Source organism: Schistocerca serialis, chromosome 1 (assembly GCF_023864345.2).
Source record: "Schistocerca serialis cubense isolate TAMUIC-IGC-003099 chromosome 1, iqSchSeri2.2, whole genome shotgun sequence".
Lineage (NCBI taxonomy): Eukaryota > Metazoa > Arthropoda > Insecta > Orthoptera > Acrididae > Schistocerca > Schistocerca serialis.
In genome coordinates, this window is record NC_064638.1 from 207,126,324 (window position 1) to 207,149,852 (window position 23,529).

Below are 23,529 nucleotides of genomic sequence, written 5' to 3' on the forward strand. Positions count from 1 at the left end.
TCACTTACTACACACACACACACACACACACAGTGGTGATCTCTCAGCCAATTTCTGTACCGCGACTTCCCATTTGCTATTCTGGAAAGCAGAGTCAGCATCCCTCCATAATGAGTGAGATGTTGAGATCAGAAAGAGGAAGAGGTGTTAGTATTGTGCTATGCATAACTTGGGGGTAAGTATTTCTAGAAAGGGAAAAAAGAAGGAGAAAAACATAAAGTGAAGTGTTATGTGGAATGCTGGATATTTTATAATCATAATCATTATTATTTATTTTATAACATTTTTTATCAAATCCCTACTCTGTTTTAGCTAAGCAATCCTTCAACGTATAAAATGTATTGCATAACAGGTAATTTTTAGCTGCCTTTTTAAATAAGTGTATTTTTGCAATTTCTTTAATCTCTTTTGGTAATTTATTGTACAGTTTTATTCCTTGGTAGAAAACGCTGTTTTGAGTTTTATGATTATTTTTTCTTGGTAAATTTAAGTTGAGTCTATCTCTAGTTGCATGATCATAGACAGAACTGTTTGTGCAGTAATTACCAATGTTATTTTCGATGTGTACAACTGACTGGCAAATGTATTCACATGGAGCAGTTAAAATCCCAAGTGTTCTGAACAGATCTTTACAGTGAGCCCGACTAGTAGTTTTGTTTATTATTCTTATGGCTCTTTTGTGGAGTTTGAAAATTGTGTTGATATCTTGTGCGTTTGGTCTCCAAAAAAGAATGCCTTAGCTAATAATTGAGTGTACATATGAATAGTATGCAACTAAACCACACTGCATGTTACACACTGATGATAGGATTTTAAGGGCATAATATGCTGATGACATTCTGTTTGCAAGTACCTTTGTGTGTTCACACCACTTCAGCTGCGAATCAATATTCATTCCTAGAAATTATGCATAGAGTAAAATAGAGATGAGCCACACGTTGAACTGTGGATCAAATGTGTATCGGGTGTCACCTCCTGGGACCAGCTTGAACGAAGGTGTGGCCTGCATAGTACAATCAGGAAATTCACGACAATGTGGAGTGAGGTCTACTAAGTCATCTTTAACAGAAAATGTGAGTTAGAAAGTCTCCTAGAACGCTTAGCACATTTGATTCTGGAATTGAGAGGAGAACTTGTGTTCGTGGGAACTGAATAAGGAGGCAAACACTTAATATTTCTTTTATTTTCCCAATAGCTCTATCTTAATTGGAGAGCTGTCTTACAGAGGCTGTATATCATCGGAAACGAGTACACACTATTACTCTACATCGGGCTTCCCAGCAAATCCCAGTTTCTCTGTTATACTTCGCTCTATTAGAGATGAGAACTCTGCTCGCAACTCTTTGCAACAATACACAGTAAAATACATTAACCACATTAGGAGACAAGGGCAACATGGCACTTCTTCCTCTTTATATTCTAGCCGACAGAAAATGTCAGTTATTACTCACTGCGATTAGCGTAGATCAGATACCTTATTCACACGAGGAGATAAGCATGAGACAGATCATCCTGCTATTTATATTCTGACAAGAAATAATATAATTACTACTCATTGCTACTAGAGACACACTCTGTGATGTGTTGGCAAATGTGCCAACACCTTGTAGATAGAGGAGGCCGAAATGCACGCTATCTAACGCAGACGGGCGTGAATTCTGGAACAGGATAAGTAGTGAATGGTAGCAAGAAAAGTACGTAGCTGCTATACTTAACTTTTATATCGTCCTTTGGTTTACAACGTTCTTGATGAGACATTTCATACGATAACTATCAAACTATGTAAGGCTAATGACGCCTTGCTAGGTCGTAGCCATGGACTTAGCTGAAGGCTATTCTAACTGTCTCTCGGTAAATGAGAGAAAGGCTTCGTCAGTGTAGTCGCTAGCAAAGTCGTCGTACAACTGGGGCGAGTGCTATTCCGTATCTCGAGACGTGCCTTGTGGTGGCGCTCGGTCTGCGATCACACAGTGGCGACATGCGGGTCCGACATGTACTAAATGGACCGCGGCCGATTTAAGCTACCACCTAGCAAGCGTGGTGTCTGGCGGTGACACCACACTCTGTAGCACCTGTGCTTCCCTAAGGGACAGAATCTCAAGATAATAACTGTTACTGGATACTTACCGCAAACTCTGTTCTTCTCCCTCGAATGTTTTCTCGGCCACTTACTGCAGCAGCACTGAAGTGTCACACAATAATAAGTCTGAGGCTCGGCTGTAGCATTGCTTGCGGCGAATCACTTTCTGGTGATGACTGTTTCTAAGTCACGGTACCAACTGACTGCGCTTATATAGTGATGTTTCAGGACTCTTTGACGTGGTTTTCTCGTAGAGTTGCTATCCTCTTACTCTTCCAGAAGTCTTCGTAAGGTCCGAAATTCTTCCAGGACTTTCTAAAACATTTTGGCTGGTTTGAACATCTTGCTTTAGTTGGGTGTAGTCAGCTTTGGGCCTCCTGGCTATCCTTTGGGTGCTGTTGTTCTCGCCAGCAGTCACAGCACGGCTGCTTTCTTGGCTGGCTGGCGATATCTTACCCCATACATAGTTCTGGCTCAGAACCCGTTTCCTCGTGCCCACCTGACCCAACCTTAGCACTACACTCATTTCATAGCATCTATGCCACTCTTAAATGAATAAAATTTGACAGCCGTCACGTGGGTTAGTGATGAAAATAACAAGGTAGCATCAAAGTGTTTGGTCTTTTTGTCTCACCCAGGTAGCGTTTCCAGAAGGATTAGCCATGTTCTGCAGAAACATGTATCAAATGTGTTTTTCAACCATCATCTGAGGTTAGTACCCTTTTATGATGTGTAAGGGATGATGCTAGTTTTTATGATGTAGATGTCCACCATATCCATTACATTTGTGGCATGTCACATTGGTCAGACAATCAGTACCAGGAGGTCTGGTACAAATGGCTCTGAGCACTATGAGACTTAACTTCTGAGGTCAGCAGCCCCCTAGAACTTAGAACTACTTAAACCTAATAACCTAAGGACATTACATCTACATCTACATCTACATCTACATTGATACTCCGCAAGCCACCCAACGGTGTGTGGCGGAGGGCACTTTACGTGCCACTGTCATTACCTCCCTTTCCTGTTCCAGTCGCGTATGGTTCGCGGGAAGAACGACTGTCTGAAAGCCTCCGTGCGCGCTCTAATCTCTCTAATTTTACATTCGTGATCTCCTCGGGCACCCTCTCGAAACCTGGCGAGCAAGCTACACCGCGATGCAGAGCGCCTCTCTTGCAGAGTCTGCCACTTGAGTTTATTAAACATCTCCGTAACGCTATCACGGTTACCAAATAACCCGGTGACAAAACGCTCCGCTCTTCTTTGGATCTTCTCTATCTCCTCCGTCAACCCGACCTGGTACGGATCCCACACTGATGAGCAATACTCAAGTATAGGTCGAACGAGTGTTTTGTAAGCCACCTCCTTTGTTGATGGACTACATTTTCTAAGCACTCTCCCAATGAATCTCAACCTGCTACCCGCCTTACCAACAATTAATTTTATATGATCATTCCACTTCAAATCGTTCCGTACGCACACTCCCAGATATTTTACAGAAGTAACTGCTACCAGTGTTTGTTCCGCTATCATATAATCATACAATAAAGGATTCTTCTTTCTATGTATTCGCAATACATTACATTTGCCTATGTTAAGGGTCAGTTGCCACTCCCTGCACCAAGTGCCTATCCGCTGCAGATCTTCCTGTATTTCGCTACAATTTTCTAATGCAGCAACTTCTCTGTATACTACAGCATCATCCGCGAAAAGCCGCATGGAACTTCCGACACTATCTACTAGGTCATTTATATATATTGTGAAAAGCAATGGTCCCATAACACTCCCCTGTGGCACGCCAGAGGTTACTTTAACGTCTGTAGACGTCTCTCCATTGATAACAACATGCTGTGTTCTGTTTGCTAAAAACTCTTCAATCCAGCCACACAGCATGTCTGATATTCCGTAGGCTCTTACTTTGTTTATCAGGCGACAGTGCGGAACTGTATCGAACGCCTTCCGGAAGTCAAGAAAAATAGCATCTACCTGGGAGCCTGTATCTAATATTTTCTGGGTCTCATGAACAAATAAGGCGAGTTGGGTCTCACACGATCGCTGTTTCCGGAATCCATGTTGATTCCTACATAGTAGATTCTGGGTTTCCAGAAATGACATGATACGCGAGCAAAAAACATGTTCTAAAATTCTACAAGAGATCGACGTAAGAGATATAGGTCTATAGTTTTGCGCATCTGCTCGACGACCCTTCTTGAAGACTGGGACTATCTGTGCTCTTTTCCAATCATTTGGAACCCTCTGTTCCTCTAGAGACTTGCGGTACACGGCTGTTAGAAGGGGGGCAAGTTCTTTCGCGTACTCTGTGTAGAATCGAATTGGTATCCCGTCAGGTCCAGTGGACTTTCCTCTATTGAGTGATTCCAGTTGCTTTTCTATTCCTTGGACACTTATTTCGATGTCAGCCATTTTTTCGTTTGTGCGAGGATTTAGAGAAGGAACTGCAGTGCGGTCTTCCTCTGTGAAACAGCTTTGGAAAAAGGTGTTTAGTATTTCAGCTTTACGCGTGTCATCCTCTGTTTCAATGCCATCATCATCCCGTAGTGTCTGGATATGCTGTTTCGAGCCACTTACTGATTTAACGTAAGACCAGAACTTCCTAGGATTTTCTGTCAAGTCGGTACATAGAATTTTACTTTCGAATTCAATGAACGCTTCACGCATAGCCCTCCTTACGCTAACTTTGACATCGTTTAGCTTCTGTTTGTCTGAGAGGTTTTGGCTGCGTTTAAACGTGGAGTGGAGCTCTCTTTGCTTTCGCAGTAGTTTCCTAACTTTGTTGTTGTACCACGGTGGATTTTTCCCGTCCCTCACAGTTTTACTCGGCACGTACCTGTCTAAAACGCATTTTACGATTGCCTTGAACTTTTTCCGTAAACACTCAACATTGTCAGTGTCGGAACAGAAATTTTCGTTTTGATCTGTTAGGTAGTCTGAAATCTGCCTTCTATTACTCTTGCTAAACAGATAAACCTTCCTCCCTTTTTTTATATTCCTATTAACTTCCATATTCAGGGATGCTGCAACGGCCTTATGATCACTGATTCCCTGTTCTGTACATACAGAGTCGAAAAGTTCGGGTCTGTTTGTTATCAGTAGGTCCAAGATGTTATCTCCACGAGTCGGTTCTCTGTTTAATTGCTCGAGGTAATTTTCGGATAGTGCACTCAGTATAATGTCACTCGATGCTCTGTCCCTACCACCCGTCCTAAACATCTGAGTGTCCCAGTCTATATCTGGTAAATTGAAATCTCCACCTAAGACTATAACATGCTGAGAAAATTTATGTGAAATGTATTCCAAATTTCCTCTCAGTTGTTCTGCCACTAATGCTGCTGAGTCGGGAGGTCGGTAAAAGGAGCCAATTATTAACCTAGTTCGGTTGTTTAGTGTAACCTCCACCCATAATAATTCACAGGAACTATCCACTTCTACTTCACTACAGGATAAACTACTACTAACAGCGACGAACACTCCACCACCGGTTGCATGCAATCTATCCTTTCTAAACACCGTCTGTACCTTTGTAAAAATTTCGGCAGAATTTATCTCTGGCTTAAGCCAGCTTTCTGTACCTATTACGATTTCAGCTTCGGTGCTTTCTATCAGCGCTTGAAGTTCCGGTACTTTGCCAACGCAGCTTCGACAGTTGACAATTACAATACCGATTGCTGCTTGGTCCCCGCATGTCCTGACTTTGCCCCGCACCCGTTGAGGCTGTTGCCCTTTCTGTACTTGCCCAAGGCCATCTAACCTAAAAAACCGCCCAGCCCACGCCACACAACCCCTGCTACCCGTGTAGCCGCTTGTTGCGTGTAGTGGACTCCTGACCTATCCAGCGGAACCCGAAACCCCACCACCCTATGGCGCAAGTCGAGGAATCTGCAGCCCACACGGTCGCAGAACCGTCTCAGCCTCTGATTCAGACCCTCCACTCGGCTCTGTACCAAAGGTCCGCAGTCAGTCCTGTCGACGATGCTGCAGATGGTGAGCTCTGCTTTCATCCCGCTAGCGAGACTGGCAGTCTTCACCAAATCAGATAGCCGCCGGAAGCCAGAGAGGATTTCCTCCGATCCATAGCAACACACATCATTGGTGCCGACATGAGCGACCACCTGCAGATGGGTGCACCCTGTACCCTTCATGGCATCCGGAAGGACCCTTTCCACATCTGGAATGACTCCCCCCGGTATGCACACGGAGTGCACATTGGTTTTCTTCCCCTCTCTTGCTGCCATTTCCCTAAGGGGCCCCATTACGCGCCTGACGTTGGAGCTCCCAACTACCAGTAAGCCCACCCTCTGCGACTGCCCGGATCTTGCAGACTGAGGGGCAACCTCTGGAACAGGACAAGCAGCCATGTCAGGCCGAAGATCAGTATCAGCCTGAGACAGAGCCTGAAACCGGTTCGTCAGACAAACTGGAGAGGCTTTCCATTCAGCCCTCCGGAATGTCTTTCGCCCCCTGCCACACCTTGAAACGACCTCCCACTCTACCACAGGTGAGGGATCAGCCTCAATGCGGGCAGTATCCCGGGCAACCACAGTCGTAGTCCGATCAGGGGATGCGTGGGACGAGCTGGCCGTCCCCGACAAACCCCCATCCCGACCCCCACAGTGATGCCCATTGGCAACAGCCTCAAGCTGTGTGACCGAAGCCAACACTGCCTGAAGCTGGGAGCGAAGGGATGCCAACTCATCCTGCATCCGAACACAGCAGTTGCAGTCCCTATCCATGCTAAAAACTGTTTTGCAAAGAACGTCTGAACTAATCTACAGAGAGCGCAAACAAATCGACAAAATTTAAACGGTTATTAAAATACAAGATTGCCTAGTAAATGCAGTAATGCTGCTACTTGCGCACTGCTGACACTGCTCGGCGGCGGAAGGAGACTACGCGAATTTACACTATTCAGGTACTAAAACGCGATGCTACAACTCTCAAATACTATAATACGACCGAAATTTATGAATTAAACAATGCAAGTACCAAAAACACGCAAAGAAATTAAGAATTAAACTATGTAACAAATGAGTGAGCTAGGAGTATACGACTTGCTGCTGCAGCTGCTTATCCAACGGCGGCAGGGAGCACACTGACTGTGACCAACCGACACTGGCCGTTCAAAACAAAACAGTAGACAAACGACTACGCGAATTTACACTATTCAGGTACTAAAACGCGATGCTACAACTCTCAAATACTATAATACGCCCGAAATTTATGAATTAAACAATGCAAGTACCAAAAACACGCAAAGAAATTAAGAATTAAACTATGTAACAAATGAGTGAGCTAGGAGTATACGACTTGCTGCTGCAGCTGCTTATCCACGTGGCAGGATTCGAACCTTCGACTGTAGCGGTCACGCGGCTCCAGACTGTAGCACCTAGAACCGCTCGGCCAACCTGGCCGGCGGAGGTCTGGTGTATTGAGCATAAGCATCACACACATTTACAACAGTAGAGTAAATCTGTTATTGATAAACATTTCTTATGCAATGCTTATCACATTGGATACAACAACACAGAGATTCTGCCAAGCACTTGAAGTTATCAGGACAGTGTTTTTAAGGATGGAGTTTGGATTAAAAGTTACCTTACAAATAAAGACGGAGGGGTTTGACCTAAATTTTGCTTCAAATCATGTTCCCTCCCTGGTGCAGCAGAGGAATAGAGATAAAACTACCTCACCCATTGGTAACTCATATTCACTAACTTTTAACGTTAGTCATATTTAGTCATGTGGCGTGCTGGTTTGTTTTCGATGTGTGTACTGTCCTCTGCCAATGCTGTGTTATGGTTCTTGGGTGGTGTAGCCCCGCCTATCAGGGATTAAAATTTCATTGCACGGGATTCCCTCATTGCAAAAAAATGGCTCTTGGCACTATGGGACTGAACTTCTGAGGTCATGAATCCCGTAGAAATTTAGAACTACTTAAACCTAACTAACCTAAGGACATCACACACATCCATGCCCGAGGCAGAATTCGAACCTGCGACCATAGCCTCTGTAGCGCCTAGAACCCCTCGGCCACTCCGGCCGGCTCCCTCATTGCACTTTTGGTTCGAAAATGAAGGTGTGTTCAGATATCGAACATCGGCAGTTGCTGAAGCCATCGCCCCAATTCATTCCTGCAAGTTGTTTCAATATCTCATACGCCAGAAGGAACAGATTCACAAAAGGGGCGCAGTTCTACACATACACACACAAAACACACTCACAATATCTTCTCCCTAAATCGTTCAAGGCTAATAAGGGGATAGTTCGCCTGGAAAGGGTACAGCCTATTTGCTTCCCCATATTTCATAATCCAAGTTTGTTGTCCATGTCTGTCGACAAGACGTTGCACACTATACTTCCTTCCTTTAACACACACACACACACACACACACACACACACACACACACACGTACGCGATGCTACCACCATCTGTATTTGTGCATATCGGTATCGCATGACTTGTCAGCTCAGTGTACACACACACACACACACACACACACACACACACACACACACACACACAAAGACGCACACGCACACACACACAATGAGGTGAAAAAAGTCATGGAATACCTCCCAACTTCGAGCCGGACTTCCTTTTGCCCAGTCTCGAAATTCGACGGGCATGGACTCAACAAGTCTCTGGAAGACTCTTGCAGAAATATTGAGCCATGCTGGCCCTATTGAGGGACGTAATTCCGTAAGTGTTGCCGGTACATGATTTTTGGCACGAACTAACCTCCCAGTTATATTCCATAATTGTTTGATGAGTTTAATATCCGGCGATCTGAGTGGCAAATCATTCGCTCAAACTGTGCAAAATGTTCTTCAAACTAGTGGCGAACAATTGTGGCCTAGTGACATGGCGCATCGTCATCCATAAAAATTACATCGTTCTTTGGAAGATGGCTGCAAATGGTTTCCAAGTAGCCCAACATAATCAGGACCCAGAGCAGTCCATGTAAACACGACTTACACCATTATGGGGCCACCATTAGCGTGCACAGTGCCTCGTTGACAACTAGGGTTTATTGATTCGTGGAGTGTGCGCCACTCCTCGAACCCTACCATCAGCTCTTGCCAACTGAATCGGTTCGCATCTGACTAGGCCACGGTTTCCCAACCGTATAAGTTCCAGCTGTCGTCGTCACGGGCCCAGGAGTGGCGCTGCAAGCGATGTCGTGCTGGTGGCACAGACACTCGCATCGGTCTTCTGCTGCCATAGCCAACTAACGCCAAATTTCGCCGCCTAGTCGCAACGGACACGTTCGTGATACGTCCCAGATTTATTGCTGGGGTTCTTTTATGCAGTATTGCTTGCCTGTTAGCTCTGACAAGTCTACGCAAACGCCACTGCTTTCGGTCGTCAAGAGGAGGCCAACGGCACGCTTTTGACGCTGTAGATCTCGAAAAATTGGGTTCCCTAATGATTTCCGAAATGAAATATCCCATGCCTCTAGCTCCAACAACCATTCTGCGTTCAAAGTCTGTTAATTCCCTTCGAGCGGACACGATCACGGCGGGATCCTTTCCAAATGAATCACGAGAGTACAAGAAAAAAAAATGTTCAAATGTGTTTGAAATTTTATGGGACTTAACTGCGAAGGTCATCAGTCCCTAAGCTTACACACTACTTAACCTAAATTATGCTAAGGACAAACATACACACCCGTGCCTGAGGGAGGTTCAAAATGGTTCAAATGGGTCTGAGCACTATGGGACTTAACATCTGTTGTCATCAGTCCCCTAGAACTTAGAACTACTTAAACTTAACTAACCTAAGGACATCACACACTACCATGCCCGAGGCAGGATTCGAACCTGCGACCGCAGCGGTCACGCTGTTCCAGACGGAAGCGCCTAGAACCGCAAGGCCACACGGGCCGGGACCCGAGGGAGGACTCGAACCTCATCTACATCCACATCCATACTCCGCAAGCCACCTAACGGTGTGTGGTGGAGGGTACCTTGAGTACCTCTATCGATTCTCCCTTCTATTCCAGTCTCGTATTGTTCGTGGAAAGAATGATTGTCGGTATGCTTCTGTGTGGTCTCTAAGCTCTCTGATTTTATCCTCATGGTCTCTTCGCGAGATGTACGTAGGAGGGAGCAATATACTGCTTGACTCCTCGGTGAAGGTATGTTCTCGAAACTTCAACAAAAGCCCGTACCGAGCTACTGAGCGTCTCTCCTGCAGAGTCTTCCACTAGAGTTTATCTACCATCTCCGTAGCGCTTTCGCGATTACTAAATGATCCTGTAACGAAGCGCGCTGCTCTCCGTTGGATCTCCTCTATCTCTTCTATCAACCCTATCTGGTACGGATCCCACACTGCTGAGCAGTATTCAAGCAATGGGCGAACAAGCGTACTGTAACCTACTTCCTTTGTTTTCGGATTGCATTTCCTTAGGATTCTTCCAATGAATCTCAATCTGGCATCTGCTGTACCAACGATCAACTTTATATGATCACTGCATTTTAAATCACTGCTAATGCGTACTCCCAGATAATTTATGGAATTAACTGCTTCCAGTTGCTGACCTGCTATATTGTAGCTAAATGATAAGGGATCTATCTCTCTATGTATTCGCAGCACATTACACTTGTCTACATTAAGATTCAATTGCCATTCCCTGCACCATGCGTCAATTCGCTGCAGATCCTCCAGCATTTCAGTACAATTTTCCAATGTTACAACCTCTCGATATACCACAGCATCGTCCGCAAAAAACCTCAGTGAACTTCCGATGTCGTCCACAAGGTCATTTATGTATATTGTGAATAGCAACGGTCCTACGACACTCCCCTGCGGCACACCTGAAATCACTCTTACTTCTACCTCAGCCGGGTCCAGCCGCACAGTCCATGACTGCAGCGCCTTAGACCGCTCGGCTAATCTCTTGCGACTCACCAGAGTACAAATGAGAACTCCAGCAATGGACTGCCCTTTTATTCCCTGTGCACGCGATTCTACCGCCATCTGTATTTGTGCATATCGGTATCGCATGACTTTTGTCAGCTCAGTGTACACGCACACGCACACACGCTGATTGACGACTTCCGCTGCGCAGGCGTTCGTGTCGTGCTCGTGGGGGATCGCGCACATCGGCGGCGTGGTGGCGTGCTACGGCGCCTCCAACTGCGCCGCGTCGGTGGCGCTGGGCTGGCGCGGCCGGTCCGCAGGCCACGCGGCGCTGGTGTCGGCGTACGGGGGCTGCTACTGCCTGCTGCTGGCCGCGCTCTTCGTCTGGGCGCCAGACGCCAGCAAGGCCGCGCCCTTCTTCCTCCTCGCCGCCTTCTGGGGGATTGCAGACTGCGGAATTCTCGTCGTAAACTGTACGTCCACTGTGCGCTACCTGCTGTATGCAACACTTGACGGTTAGGTGACTGAACGACTGATGGCCACAGATGTTAAGTCCCATAGTGCTCAGAGCCATTACGTACAGATATCTCTGAACATTTTTAACGAAATTAAGAATTTCTAGCGTTTGTAGACTTAGAGAAAACTTTTGACAATGTTGATTGGTATACTCTCTTTCAAATTCTGAAGGTGGTAGGGGTAAAATACGGGGAGCGAAAGGCTATTTACAATTTGTACAGAAACCAGATGGCAGTTATACGAGTCGAAGGGCATGAAAGGGAAACAGTGGTTGAAGGGAAGGGAGCGAGACAGGGTTGTAGCCTATCCCCGATGTTATTCAATCTGTATATTGAGCAAGCAGTAAAGGAAACAAAAGAAAAATTCAGAGTAGGAGAAGAAATTAAAACTTTGAGGTTCGTCGATGACATTGTAATTCTGTTAGAGACAGCAAAGGACCTGGAAGAGCAGCTGAACGGAATGGACAGTGTCTTCAAAGGAGGATATAAGATGAACATCAACAAAAGCAAAACCAGGATAATGGAATGTAGTCGAATTAAGTCGGATGATGCTGAGGCGATTAGATTAGGAAATGAGACACTTAAAGTAGTAAAGGAGTTTTGCTATTTGGGGAGCAAAATAACTGATGATGGTCGAAGTAGGAAGGATATAAAACGTAGACTGGCAATGGCAAGGAAAGCGTTTCTGAAGAAGAAAAATTTGTTAACATCCAGTATAGATTTAAGTGTCAGGAAGTTGTTTCTGAAAGTATTTGTATGGAGTGTAGCCATGTATGGAAGTGAAACGTCGACGATAAATAGTTTGGACAAGAAGAGAATAGAAGCTTTCGAAATGTGGTGCTACAGAAGAATACTGAAGATTAGATGGGTAGAGCACATAACTAATGAGGAGGTATTGAATAGAATTGGGGAGAAGAGAAATTTGTGGCACAACTTGACTAGGAGAAATGATCGGTTGGTAGGACATATTCTGAGGCATCAAGGGATCACCAATTTAGTATTGGAGGGCAGCGTGGTGGGCAATAATCGTAGAGGGAGACCAAGAGATGAATATACTAAACACATTCGGAAGGATTTAGGTTGCAGTAGGTACTGGGACATGAAAAAGCTTGCACAGGATAGAGTAGCATGGAGAGCTGCATCAAACCATTCTCTGGACTGAAGACAACAATAATAATAAGAGTGTGTACACAGAAAGAAAGCGAGTTACCTGCATAGCGAAGGCCAGCGCGATGCTGCTTGAACTACAGCAGTGGAAATCAGTATGAAGGCAGGGTTCCACGAAAGTAATAGTGCAATGTCTAAAGCATAATGTATCGAATTTACTACTAAAGTAATAGATACATAGAACACATAAACATTCGTGGCGAAATTACATAGTGTCTTTCGTAACACAAGTAATAAAATAAGGCGTGTGCATTTCCTGTACAGACATTGGTATAAAAGCACTCACTGTCCTGTTATGCTATTGCGTTGTTGGTACTTTGCCCAACCTTCGTTCTCCCTAAGTACATCAAAAATTTTCTTCGGCATGGATATTGTTAGTGTTAATAGTTCTTGCGGTGAAATTGTCACCCACTGGTCTCGTATCGTTTTTTACAACTCACATACGACTTCAAATTAGTTTCCACTGCTATAAACACTGATGTGTCGACAGAAGTGCCGACACAGTGTGACTTGAGGGGACCGCAATGCACGCTATAAACACACGAAGGAGGGCGTGAGGTCTGAAACAGGATACGTAATGAATGCTATAAAGAAAAGTACGTAGCTTTTGGAATACTTAACTTTAATCCATCCTTGTTGTACATCGCTCTTGACGATACAAGTGAGACTCTTTAGATACAAGCTATGTAAGGCTAATGGCGCCTTGCTAGGTCGTAGCCATGGACTTAGCTGAAGGCTATTCTAACTATCTGCTCGGCAAAGGAGCGAGGCTTCGTCAGTGTAGTCGCTAGCAAAGTCGTCCGTACAACTGGGGCGAGTGCTATTCCGTATCTCGAGACCTGCCTTGTGGTGGCGCTCGGTCTGCGATCACACGGTGGCGACACGCGGGTCCGACATGTACTAATGGACCGCGGCCAATTTAAAACTACCACCTAGCAAGTGTGGTGTCTGGCGGTGACACCACAAACACAGCTTGCATTTATTCCACAAAGGTGTTCCACAGGTTTCAAATCCGTGCTACGTGCAGGCCAGGGCAAATCATCGGTATCTTTATCTTCAAACCATTCTTTGTTTCTACCAGAACCATATATTATATTGTTGATGCACTAGACTTTCATCACCTATGTTCTCATACATTTTAATCAGTTCTATTTACAGCAGCTCAGTGTACATGTTACAGTTCATTCTAGTGTTCGGCCAAGCAATGCATGACTTACCTTTACTGCAGAAGGGTGCACAAGTCATAACGTTTCCACCCTCAAAATCTCTGCTCATTCTTGCCTGCTGCTTTGTTCGCATATCATGACAATAATAATGAAATCCGTTCTGCCTGTCTAAATTAAACTTCTTATCACTTCTGAAGATCACTTAACGCCATTCCGAAGTCAATGACGTACGTTTCTCAGCAAACTTCAATCTAGCCTCTTTTTGTTTGGGCGTTAGAACGGCTTTCTGCAGCCGTTTCTTCAACACAAGAAGTTTGTCATGTGACAAAATTTGTCGTGCACGTCTGGTAGTTATTGTCAACTGTGAATCAGCAACAACTCGAGAAGAGTAACGGTCTATAGCCCTCGCTTTGCGCAAAAGTAACCCTTTCTATGCCCCAGTTAATCTTCTACTTTGCCCATACTTTCCATACTGCCCATATCGTACGCCCCATCTAACGAAGTTATCCATAGCTGTGTTGCTACGGTTCAACTTCTTGGTGACTTGACGATTACTGAGTCTCATTTACCTGTACCACTGATTCTTCCTTTTTCATCAAAAAAAATGCTTCAAGTGGCTCTAAGCACTATAGGACTTAACATCTGAGTCATCAGTCGCCTAGACTTACAACTACATAAACCTAACCAACCTAAGGATATCACAAAATGGCTCTGAGCACTATGGGACTTAACTTCCGAGGCCATCAGTCCCCTAGAACTTAGAACTACTGAAACCTAACTAACCTAAGGACAAACACACACACCCATGCCCGAGGAAGGACTCGAACTTCCACCGGGAACAGTCACTCAGTCCATGACTGCAGCGTCCTAGACCGCTCGGCTAATCCCGCGCGGCGGAATCGTTGATGTCTTCTTACATACTGTACTACTGACATCAAAAGCGATACCATTCGACTGCATTTGTCATATACTGGATTATTCCGTAAACATTGTGCATGACTATTCCAGCCGACGAAGTTAATTATCCCGCAAATGCCCTAACCTTAATACTGATTTCCACTACAATAGCGCAAGAAATAGCTCCGTATTATCTAATGAAACGGCACACAATGGCAGCCGGGCCGACGACATTTACGGGCCCTGCAACAAATTTGTGACGGCGTACTAGTCCACCACACTTCACGAACGCTCCGCTCCGTGCAGGGCCCACGAGATATCAATATTTAATTGAAAAAGTGCCCACTAAGGGTATTAATTTTGTGGTGTGCTATCCAGAACTTGCACGCATTTAAACATGCAATTAAGAATTATTCAACTGGTCTGAAACAGTTACTGGCTCCAGCCGGGGACGGCTGCAGGCACTCGTAAGACTGGCAGCGTGACGTCGAGGACGACAGGAAAGACAGGCCGCGGCGCGTACGTCACGAGGGTAGTCCTGCGCTCGCTCGCTCGCTCGCTCAAATCAGCAGACAAACTACGTTTCTACACCTGTTAACTCGTAACCAGGCGTGTCCGTACAAACGAAAACTGAATCTTCTACTGGAATATGCTATTATGGAATCTTAATGTTATTAGTCCTACCATGATTGGAAGTCCATCGGCCTACTAATAATTTGTTATGGCTGTACTGGCGTGAAATAAAATAAATCATGCTAAAATGATTATCAGCTTCATAAGGCACTATTTCCAGCATGTAATGAGTACTGTTAGGCAGAAGAGACTAAATGCTATAAACACGCCGTTATACCATTTATATCGAGTATTGATCTTAAATTAAATCAGTAAGACTTCATAATCGCAGATTCCAGTGGAAGATGCAATTCTTGTTAGTGCTTACACCCCCAGCTGCGAGTTAACAGGTTTAGAAACGCATTTTGTCTGCTGAGCAGAGCGAGCGAGCGAGTTCAGGACTACCTTCGTGACGTACGCGTCGCGGCCTGCCTTTCTCGTGGGTCTCGATGGCAGCCATGTGGCGTTACTGACTCTCGCGGACCCGGGGCCCTGCCAGCAAGCTTGAACGTGCGGACGCTGTTTGTTCGCTTTTGCGCCGCCGGCTGCGACGCGCTGTGCTGACAGAATCGAGGCGCGCGCTGCCCAGTGTTTCTCAAAGGATTTTACAGAAACTGTTCCGCGTAACAAGATTTAGTTTAGCGTTACCTATGTTTATATGTCAGCTTCATGCCAAAATGCACATCATATTGTGAATCGTCATAGTTATTGTGTTATTTCGCATTTGAGTAAGAGACTGAAGGAAATTCGAAAAGTTTACAACGACAAATGCTGAGCGCTATGATTTTGGGTTCGGTGCACATCACGTCATATGTTGCTGCACTTGAAATTTAGCTAACATACTGAATTTGTCTTCAGACATGGGAGCAGTTCTCACTCTGTCTCCAGCGTCGAGAAAATGGATTTTACGTAGTGCACTGAGTTCTGATAGCGCACGTCAGTGATGAAGCCACGATGAAATATTCACAAAATCCCTGATATCTAGTTAACGGTTTGAGATATCAAATCGAGGTTTTGGCAGATGATGGTATGCAAACCATGTCATTAACAAGCGAAACTTCATTATCTTCTGTGCTATTCAAGTAGGTACTGATTTTCAACGAAACAATTCAATTTTTAAAGGTCATCGAGAGGTGATGAAACGAAAAATTGCCGTGGGTTTTGCAACAACTTGAGTGAAGAACTTAGACGTTTGCTTTTACACACATATAATGAAACAATAAGCAACCTGTGCATGAAAGAAATTTAATTTCCTACCGTAATGATTGAGATTAGTCTCTCCACTTACTCTAGTCACATGTTCCAGCCCCCTGATGCACTTCGCCCTTTATTTTAGTTGACAGGTTCCCTACAAGTATGCTTCTGACCTCTCTACAGCCGTATGGAGCGTAGGTTTCAAATTTCCCATCCATAGCGCCACTTGTCGTCGGTATTAACTTCTTTCATTTATCATTAGGTTTCTTTATATTATTTACTAAGCTGCTTTTATTCACCTACAATTTTGTTTTTGCCTTATGACAACCATAGTTATTGTGTTCAATTACTTTATCATACTTTCATCCCCACTCTGAAACTACCTTCAAGATATGCATGCCACTGGCTGACTGGCTCGTGTTCTGGCGTCATGTCTCCACTTTTCGTTCCGCTTCTTTGTACTAGTTTTATCCAGACACTGTGACCTACTCGTATGCTTCTAAGAGCTCTTATTGTATTAACGGTTTCAGTGTTCTATTATTTACTGCTTTGCATACATTTTTTTTTTTCGCTTTGTTACTGACTCTCCCAAATAATGCGATAAGCATAAGTATGTAACATTTTTTATCTTTCAATTTTTAAAATATTTTTAAACTTTTCGTCCCCAATTTTAATATTGCTATCTGACTTATTTATGGTGTATTCTCCTCCACAACCTTCTGAAGAATGGCACTAAGTGCCTGAAACCGGTAAAGAAGCTAAATTTCTTTTATGCAACTGCTTGCTTATTATTTCATTATCGACGACTACAGTTTCTGAATACGGGTAAAATACTACACTGATGATGTGCTTTCTCATAAGCTATTCTCCTGTCTTGTCCTTAGTTCTTCGCTTAATAAAACACAGTTTCAGCTTTTTGTTTCAATTGCATCTGCACCGGCGTGTTATTGAGGTTACATTGTGTAAACTCCAATGAGTTTTAGCAAAAGATGAAACTTTCAATATCGCAAGAAAAATATGTAGGTTTTAGTCAGAATTCGCTATTGATTACGTTTCTCTGAAGAAAATGAGTAAGAAGTCTGGAGTATTTAAATCGGTCCTTTTGTCGCAGTTTGCGTGGAATCCTCTACCCCTGTGTTTTTAATAAAGTACAGCTGATACTGAAATACAGTACACAGTACACCATCTTTTTATTCCTATCCCCATGGAAAGTCAATTCATGAACTGTTTCTCCTCAAATATTTCTTGATTTGTTAAAGATATAATTTATTTTCTCTCGTTCAGCAGTTCCGGCGGCTCATAAAGGTAATTAACCACTATTTTTCTACCAATAGAACGAGTATCCTTCTTGGCTCTGGAATAGCAACTGTTCTTGAGACAGTATATTTGTAGTTCTGAAACTGTAATGACTCAGATGACTTGCAGAACCTTATCGACTGCTCCTCAAGGGGAAAACTAGAAGCTATTTCAGGTGAGTAAGTTCAGTTCATCACTTACAGGATCAAAATAACCGTGTGCTATTTGTTGTCATTTTCGTCGTATTTCTCCATTCAGTGAAATGTACGTCGAAAAGTCTTCGGTTTAATACCAGCTGTCCATTATTAAAACCCCAGTGGGTTGCACAATTCCACTGAAATTGCAACAAAAGAAGAGATTTAAATGACTCGTTCTTCTTACCTACTTTCTTCAGAGAAACATCATCAGTAGCGATTTTTGAGTAAAAACCTATATTTTTCATGTTACCATGTTAAAATTTGCTTCTGTTGCCAAAACACAGAGAAGTTTGCACTATGTCACCTCACTAACATGCCTGTGCAGATGCAGCTGCGTCACAAAACTGACATTGTGGTTTATTAAGGGTCATTCCCCTTAATCAGCCTATAAGATTAGAGATTTTTACGAGTTTTTGGAAAAACTAATGAAGAAACCAATGTAAATCTATTTGCACATTACTTATTGATTCTTGGACAACATTTCCTGCTTTTTGTAAAAAATTCAGTTATCATTAATCCGCTCTGTCTAGGAGTTATAGTTGCTCTGTCCAAAATGAGGTGTATCCATGATGGAAATCCTACATTCTGAAAATCTTACCTGAAATCGAAAAACATACATTTTTCTTAATTTATAGAACATTGCGCACGGTTGAGTAGCATAGTTTTTGGAATTAGAAGTAACAATAAAATGGCTATCGTTTGAAAAAATGTAGTGGTGTTGTGTTGGTTGGGGCACGTTTTCTGCAGTAACTAATAAGCAGATTGAAATACAAAAAAATATTAGCCTACTTTTCCTTGTGGAAATGGCCGAGGAGTAACTAAGCCAGATTTTAGAAATATGTCTTTGTTAATGTGCCAGCAATCCATCTCGTCAGCTGTATCGAGAAATAGGCGTTTAAAGGTAACCTATGATCTCTATCTGATCAAAAATGAATTTACGTAGACCTTCTCATACTCAGAGCTAATCTGCTATACTAGCACTGTACACGAGGCGTATGACGACCACGGAATCCTCCTGCTCCACATTTTTCTCATGTATCCTCACCGCCCACGCTTCGTGAAAATCGTGCAGCGTGCAACGGTAAGCATCCTGCAGACGATCATTTTCGCGACCGATGGCATATGTTTCTGCGTGGTATCCAATTTCGACTCTCATGATGCGCAGCAGTTTCAGAATGGGTTTGAAACCTTCAGGGTAGATCGAATTTGACATAAAGCACGATGGTTCTCGAGTGATGCGTTTAGGAGCAAGCTGCCAGATGGCCCGTACTCACTGGCATTCGTGATTACCATCAAATGTTTCACAGAGGGTGCCGAGCGTGCCCGCATACACACACCTCTCCGACTCGCCACAGCGTGCCTGAACTAAATGACGTGTCAATTTCTTCCTAAGATTAGGTTTCAACGCATGGTTTTGATATGACATTTGACACAATTGTGGCTTCAAAAAATCGTTAAAAAAGTTTTTCAAGCTGAACCGACCCTTAAGTGAGCAACTGAGAGCAAGTCAGGTCAATAGCTTACGAAAAAGCACATCCTTGGTATAAAAATAAACGTGTGATTTCTTCACTTATATTGTTGCAAAGTCCACAACAATTCTCGTTTCAGCAACTGACGATGACTCTTACAAACTACATTGTTCAACTGGAAAAATGTATAGTTACTTGAATAGTGTGGTAGATAACACTTCCCTTACATTGATAAGTACGTATCCCAGTGTCTACTTGTACTGAACCAGCAGTACACACAAGAGTTCTATTTGGAAATGTGCAGATCCATCACACTGTGCCAGGAGGATCTATACAGGCCTTGTACCTGGCGTCTTCTACAGATGATGTCCCTTTCACAACTGTTGACAGCAGCAGGTCATGAACCTGTTGGTTCGTTGAGATTCAGATTATTATTAATTGAGCATGTGGGAAAGGGACTTTACTTCAGTAATCAACACTTCAAGTAAATTTTTGGGGATGACAGCTTTAATAAATGTCTGCAATTCCTGCCACAGTATAGTATCACTGATGTCACACAGCACTTTAATTCAATGGTGCCTAACAACACAGTATGGTCTGTGAACCTGAAGGTCTTGTGCAATATTGCACCACCTTACAAAACCATTAAACATATATGTTACAGGCAGATAATGAAGTTCCGCCTATTACCCAAATGGCAAAATACTCTCATCTTTGCATGCTGTCATTTGTCAAAATCTCAAACCATTAACGAGACATGAAGGATGTTATAAATAAATTAGTCTGGTTTTATTGCTGGCGCGCACTATTGTAACTGAGTACGCTACATAAAATTCATTTTCTCGAGATTGGGAATAGATAGTTACCTCTTGCCATGTCTAAAGAAAAATCCTTTATGTTAGGTAAATTTCATACACAGGAACATATACATTAATATGTACCAAACGCAAAATCATAGCCACCCCTAATTTTCCTTGCAAACTTTTCAAATTCCGTGCAGTGTCTTACTTAAATGCAAGATATCGCAATAACTATGACTTTTAACGATGTAATGGTCACTTCGCCACGAAGCTGACTACAAAGCTGACAAAACGCAAAAATCCAATTCTTATACAGAATAGTTTCGTAAAATCTTGTGAGATGACTGCAGAGCTAACGGAGCGTGCGCGACTTTCTGCACCATTCAGCAGGCTAACTTGCGTTCTCTGTGTGCACCTGTAGCCGCATCGGCACGTAGATTGTTATCTTTATTTCATGCACTGCGCGTGGTGTTCACTAGGCTATAGCGCACGAGCGCGCGCGCGCGCGCGCGCGCGTGTGTGTGTGTGTGTGTGTGTGTGTGTGTGTGAGAGAGAGAGAGAGAGAGAAACGCCTGGGCGTGCTTATCACTATAAATCTCTTATTTTTGGACAAAATGTTTGGTATTGTTTTGGATTCTGCAGTTTTATTTAGATGAAAGATTTTCTTTCTGTCGTAAAGCTACAAATGAAGATCATAGTTCTGTATTACTGAATTCTGTCGAAACAAACGTAGATGAATATGAGAAGATACTTTTCCCCATTGCAAGCTTCGGAAATTTTACATTCAAGTAACGATATTTACTTGATACACTTTGTTATCGAAACTTACCCCAACCCCCTTACAACTAACTCGTTTCTTTTATTTATTTATTTATTTTCGTTTGACATCGTCACTGGAAATGTGAACTAATTTACATGCGTAAATGTCCAACTGTTGCCAGTCATTAAATTACAGTCGTTTCAACGAAAGGAATTCTAAACAGGAAACAAAATAGCTTCATACATCGAAAATACTGCTGAGCTTAAACTTTTTTAAACATGCACATTAGAAAAGATAAATATTCCCATCTTGCAACTGAAAGGAGAAACTTTATAACATAAAAAAATTTTATTTGATAAAACAAGTATCTCTCTTTTGCCTCTTCTTCTGTCCCCCACCCCCTTCCCCAACGTGTACAATCGCAACATATTTCATTAACATTCAGTGATCCTCACCCCATAGTCAACCAAGATACCTAAAGTAGAGCACCAATATGTTCACAGTGTCTTGTAAAAGCAACCCAGTACAAACGTAACTTCCTCAGATTTACAAATTAGGTAATGAAGCACGAATTCTGTTGCTGCTCGACCATGAAGTTGTTTTTGTATGTCAATCCTTAAAAGAAGTGGAAATTTAAGTTCAGGAGTACACTAATTGTTAAGAAGTGTAATGAATTGCACAATTAATTGATTGCAGAAATCTCTCAGAACAAAGTGTGTTGGTCAACTACCGCCAATAGTTTCACATTTTCCTGTGTCAGAGAGGGAGACACCACCATTATGAGTATGCCTGCAATAGACCTGGGGTTCGCCGTGCCTAGCTGACGTGACGTCACGAAGAAGCGCCGAGGCCTTCCTTTGAGTCAGTGTTGGTGAAAGCGAGCAAGACCGAACTGCATTGATAGTGATCGAATGGCCGCCGCTCACTGTGCTCTGCCACGTGGATGCAGTGCCCTACCGTACACGTGCAAGCAGGATACCGAGTAGCTAAAATCATTTATACTGATGGCTCTAAAATGCAGAAAAGGCGGGACTTGCTTTCATCCAGGTCGAAGGCCAAGAATTTTTAGCAGAGGTCTGCAGTTTATCACATTCTTGTCGGGTTTCCAGCCGGATCAAACTGTCATCTGAGCACAATATTCAGCGGTCCACCTGGCCGCCATCATGAGGTGAGAAAAGCTGCGCTGCTCTCGCCGATAACAGATTCCACTCGTTTTTTCCCGTTATTGTGATTTCATTCCCCTGCCCCATATGGGCAGGGAAGGGCTGTCAGCCGAGTGACATGACAACTAAAATAAGAATAAATTTTACATACATAAGGCGATAAAAAAGGGGAAATAAATCAGAGTAATGGGAGAAAATGGTGGTAAAAACAGACTGACATGGAGGCGTTCATGGGGGACAGTTAAAAAAGTTACCAGAAAGTTAAAAAAACACAGTTGGCGATTCTTAAAACACTGAGAAAACACTGAATGGACATGCACAGATTAAAAGTCGGCCACACTCCATAACAACACACTTAAAACCCACTTGTAGCACACATGACAAAGAATAAAACTGAGAGGTGGGACCTGCTGAGGGAAAGGTCAGAGAGGATGGAAAAGGAGGGGAGAGCAAGGGGCAGCAGGGGAAGCGGCGGGATGAAGAGAGTAGGGGCGTCAGCAGGTACACGAAGAGGCAGGAGACACGTGGATTGGGAGATGATGAGGGAAGACAGGGCAGAAGCGAGTGCAGAGACACTGAAAGGGGGCACAAGAGAGGGAGGGGGAGTAGGAGGGGGAAGCCGCTCAGGAGGAGGAAGGGGGAGGAGTTGGAGCCCTGAGGAGGAGGCAGGAAGATGGGGTTAGAGATGGTAGGAATGGTAGATGTCAGGGCGAAGCTCATCATCCGGGAGGGGTAGACGGTGGAAGTTGCGTTGGGAAAGGATGATGAAGGGTGTGGGGATGGAGAGAGGGTGGTACACAACGGTAAAGACGTGGCAACTGGTTGGGGGTGGAGAGGAAGGGAGACACCAGGGGGTGAGGGGGATCAAGGCGGCGGAAAACATATAGTGTGCAGATATGTTCAAGGAAAAGGAGAAGTGGGGGAAGGGGATGAAGTTGTAGAGGATGCGCATGGGGGACAGAAGGCGGATGCGGAAGGCGAGGCGGAGCGCATGGCGTTCGAGGATTTGGAGGTCTTTATAGAACCGGGGAGGGTCGAAAATCCAAGCTACGCTGGCATAACAGAGGATGGGGCAGATCAAGGATTTGTAGGTGTGAAAGAGATTCCACTCGCAAATGACTGTACCTTTATATGCATTGGAAGTACAACAGTGCACGTGCTAGATACAGTGTACACGCACTCAATCATCCCTGCTGCCCCCTGGCGCAAAAAGAGTTGCAGCGCCTCCAGTGGTGAATACTGTTGAAAACTAGACATCGTTACAAATGATTATTGATAGCCGCCCGATTCAGATGCCGTTGTTTCTTCATGTCCGATAAAACTGGATTCCA

General features: G+C 43.9%; 1 protein-coding gene across 5 annotated transcripts in view; it reads left to right on the forward strand.

Annotated features, from left to right (window-relative positions):
* The window catches only part of LOC126465767 (UNC93-like protein), a 364,481-nt gene that overhangs the window by 338,701 nt on the left and 2,251 nt on the right, over positions 1–23,529 (forward strand). For all 5 annotated transcript variants that reach the window (XM_050096333.1, XM_050096334.1, XM_050096331.1 and 2 more), the window contains one exon: positions 11,171–11,435. In XM_050096333.1, the coding sequence (XP_049952290.1) occupies positions 11,171–11,435 (265 nt within the window). The remainder of the gene's footprint in view (positions 1–11,170; positions 11,436–23,529) is intronic.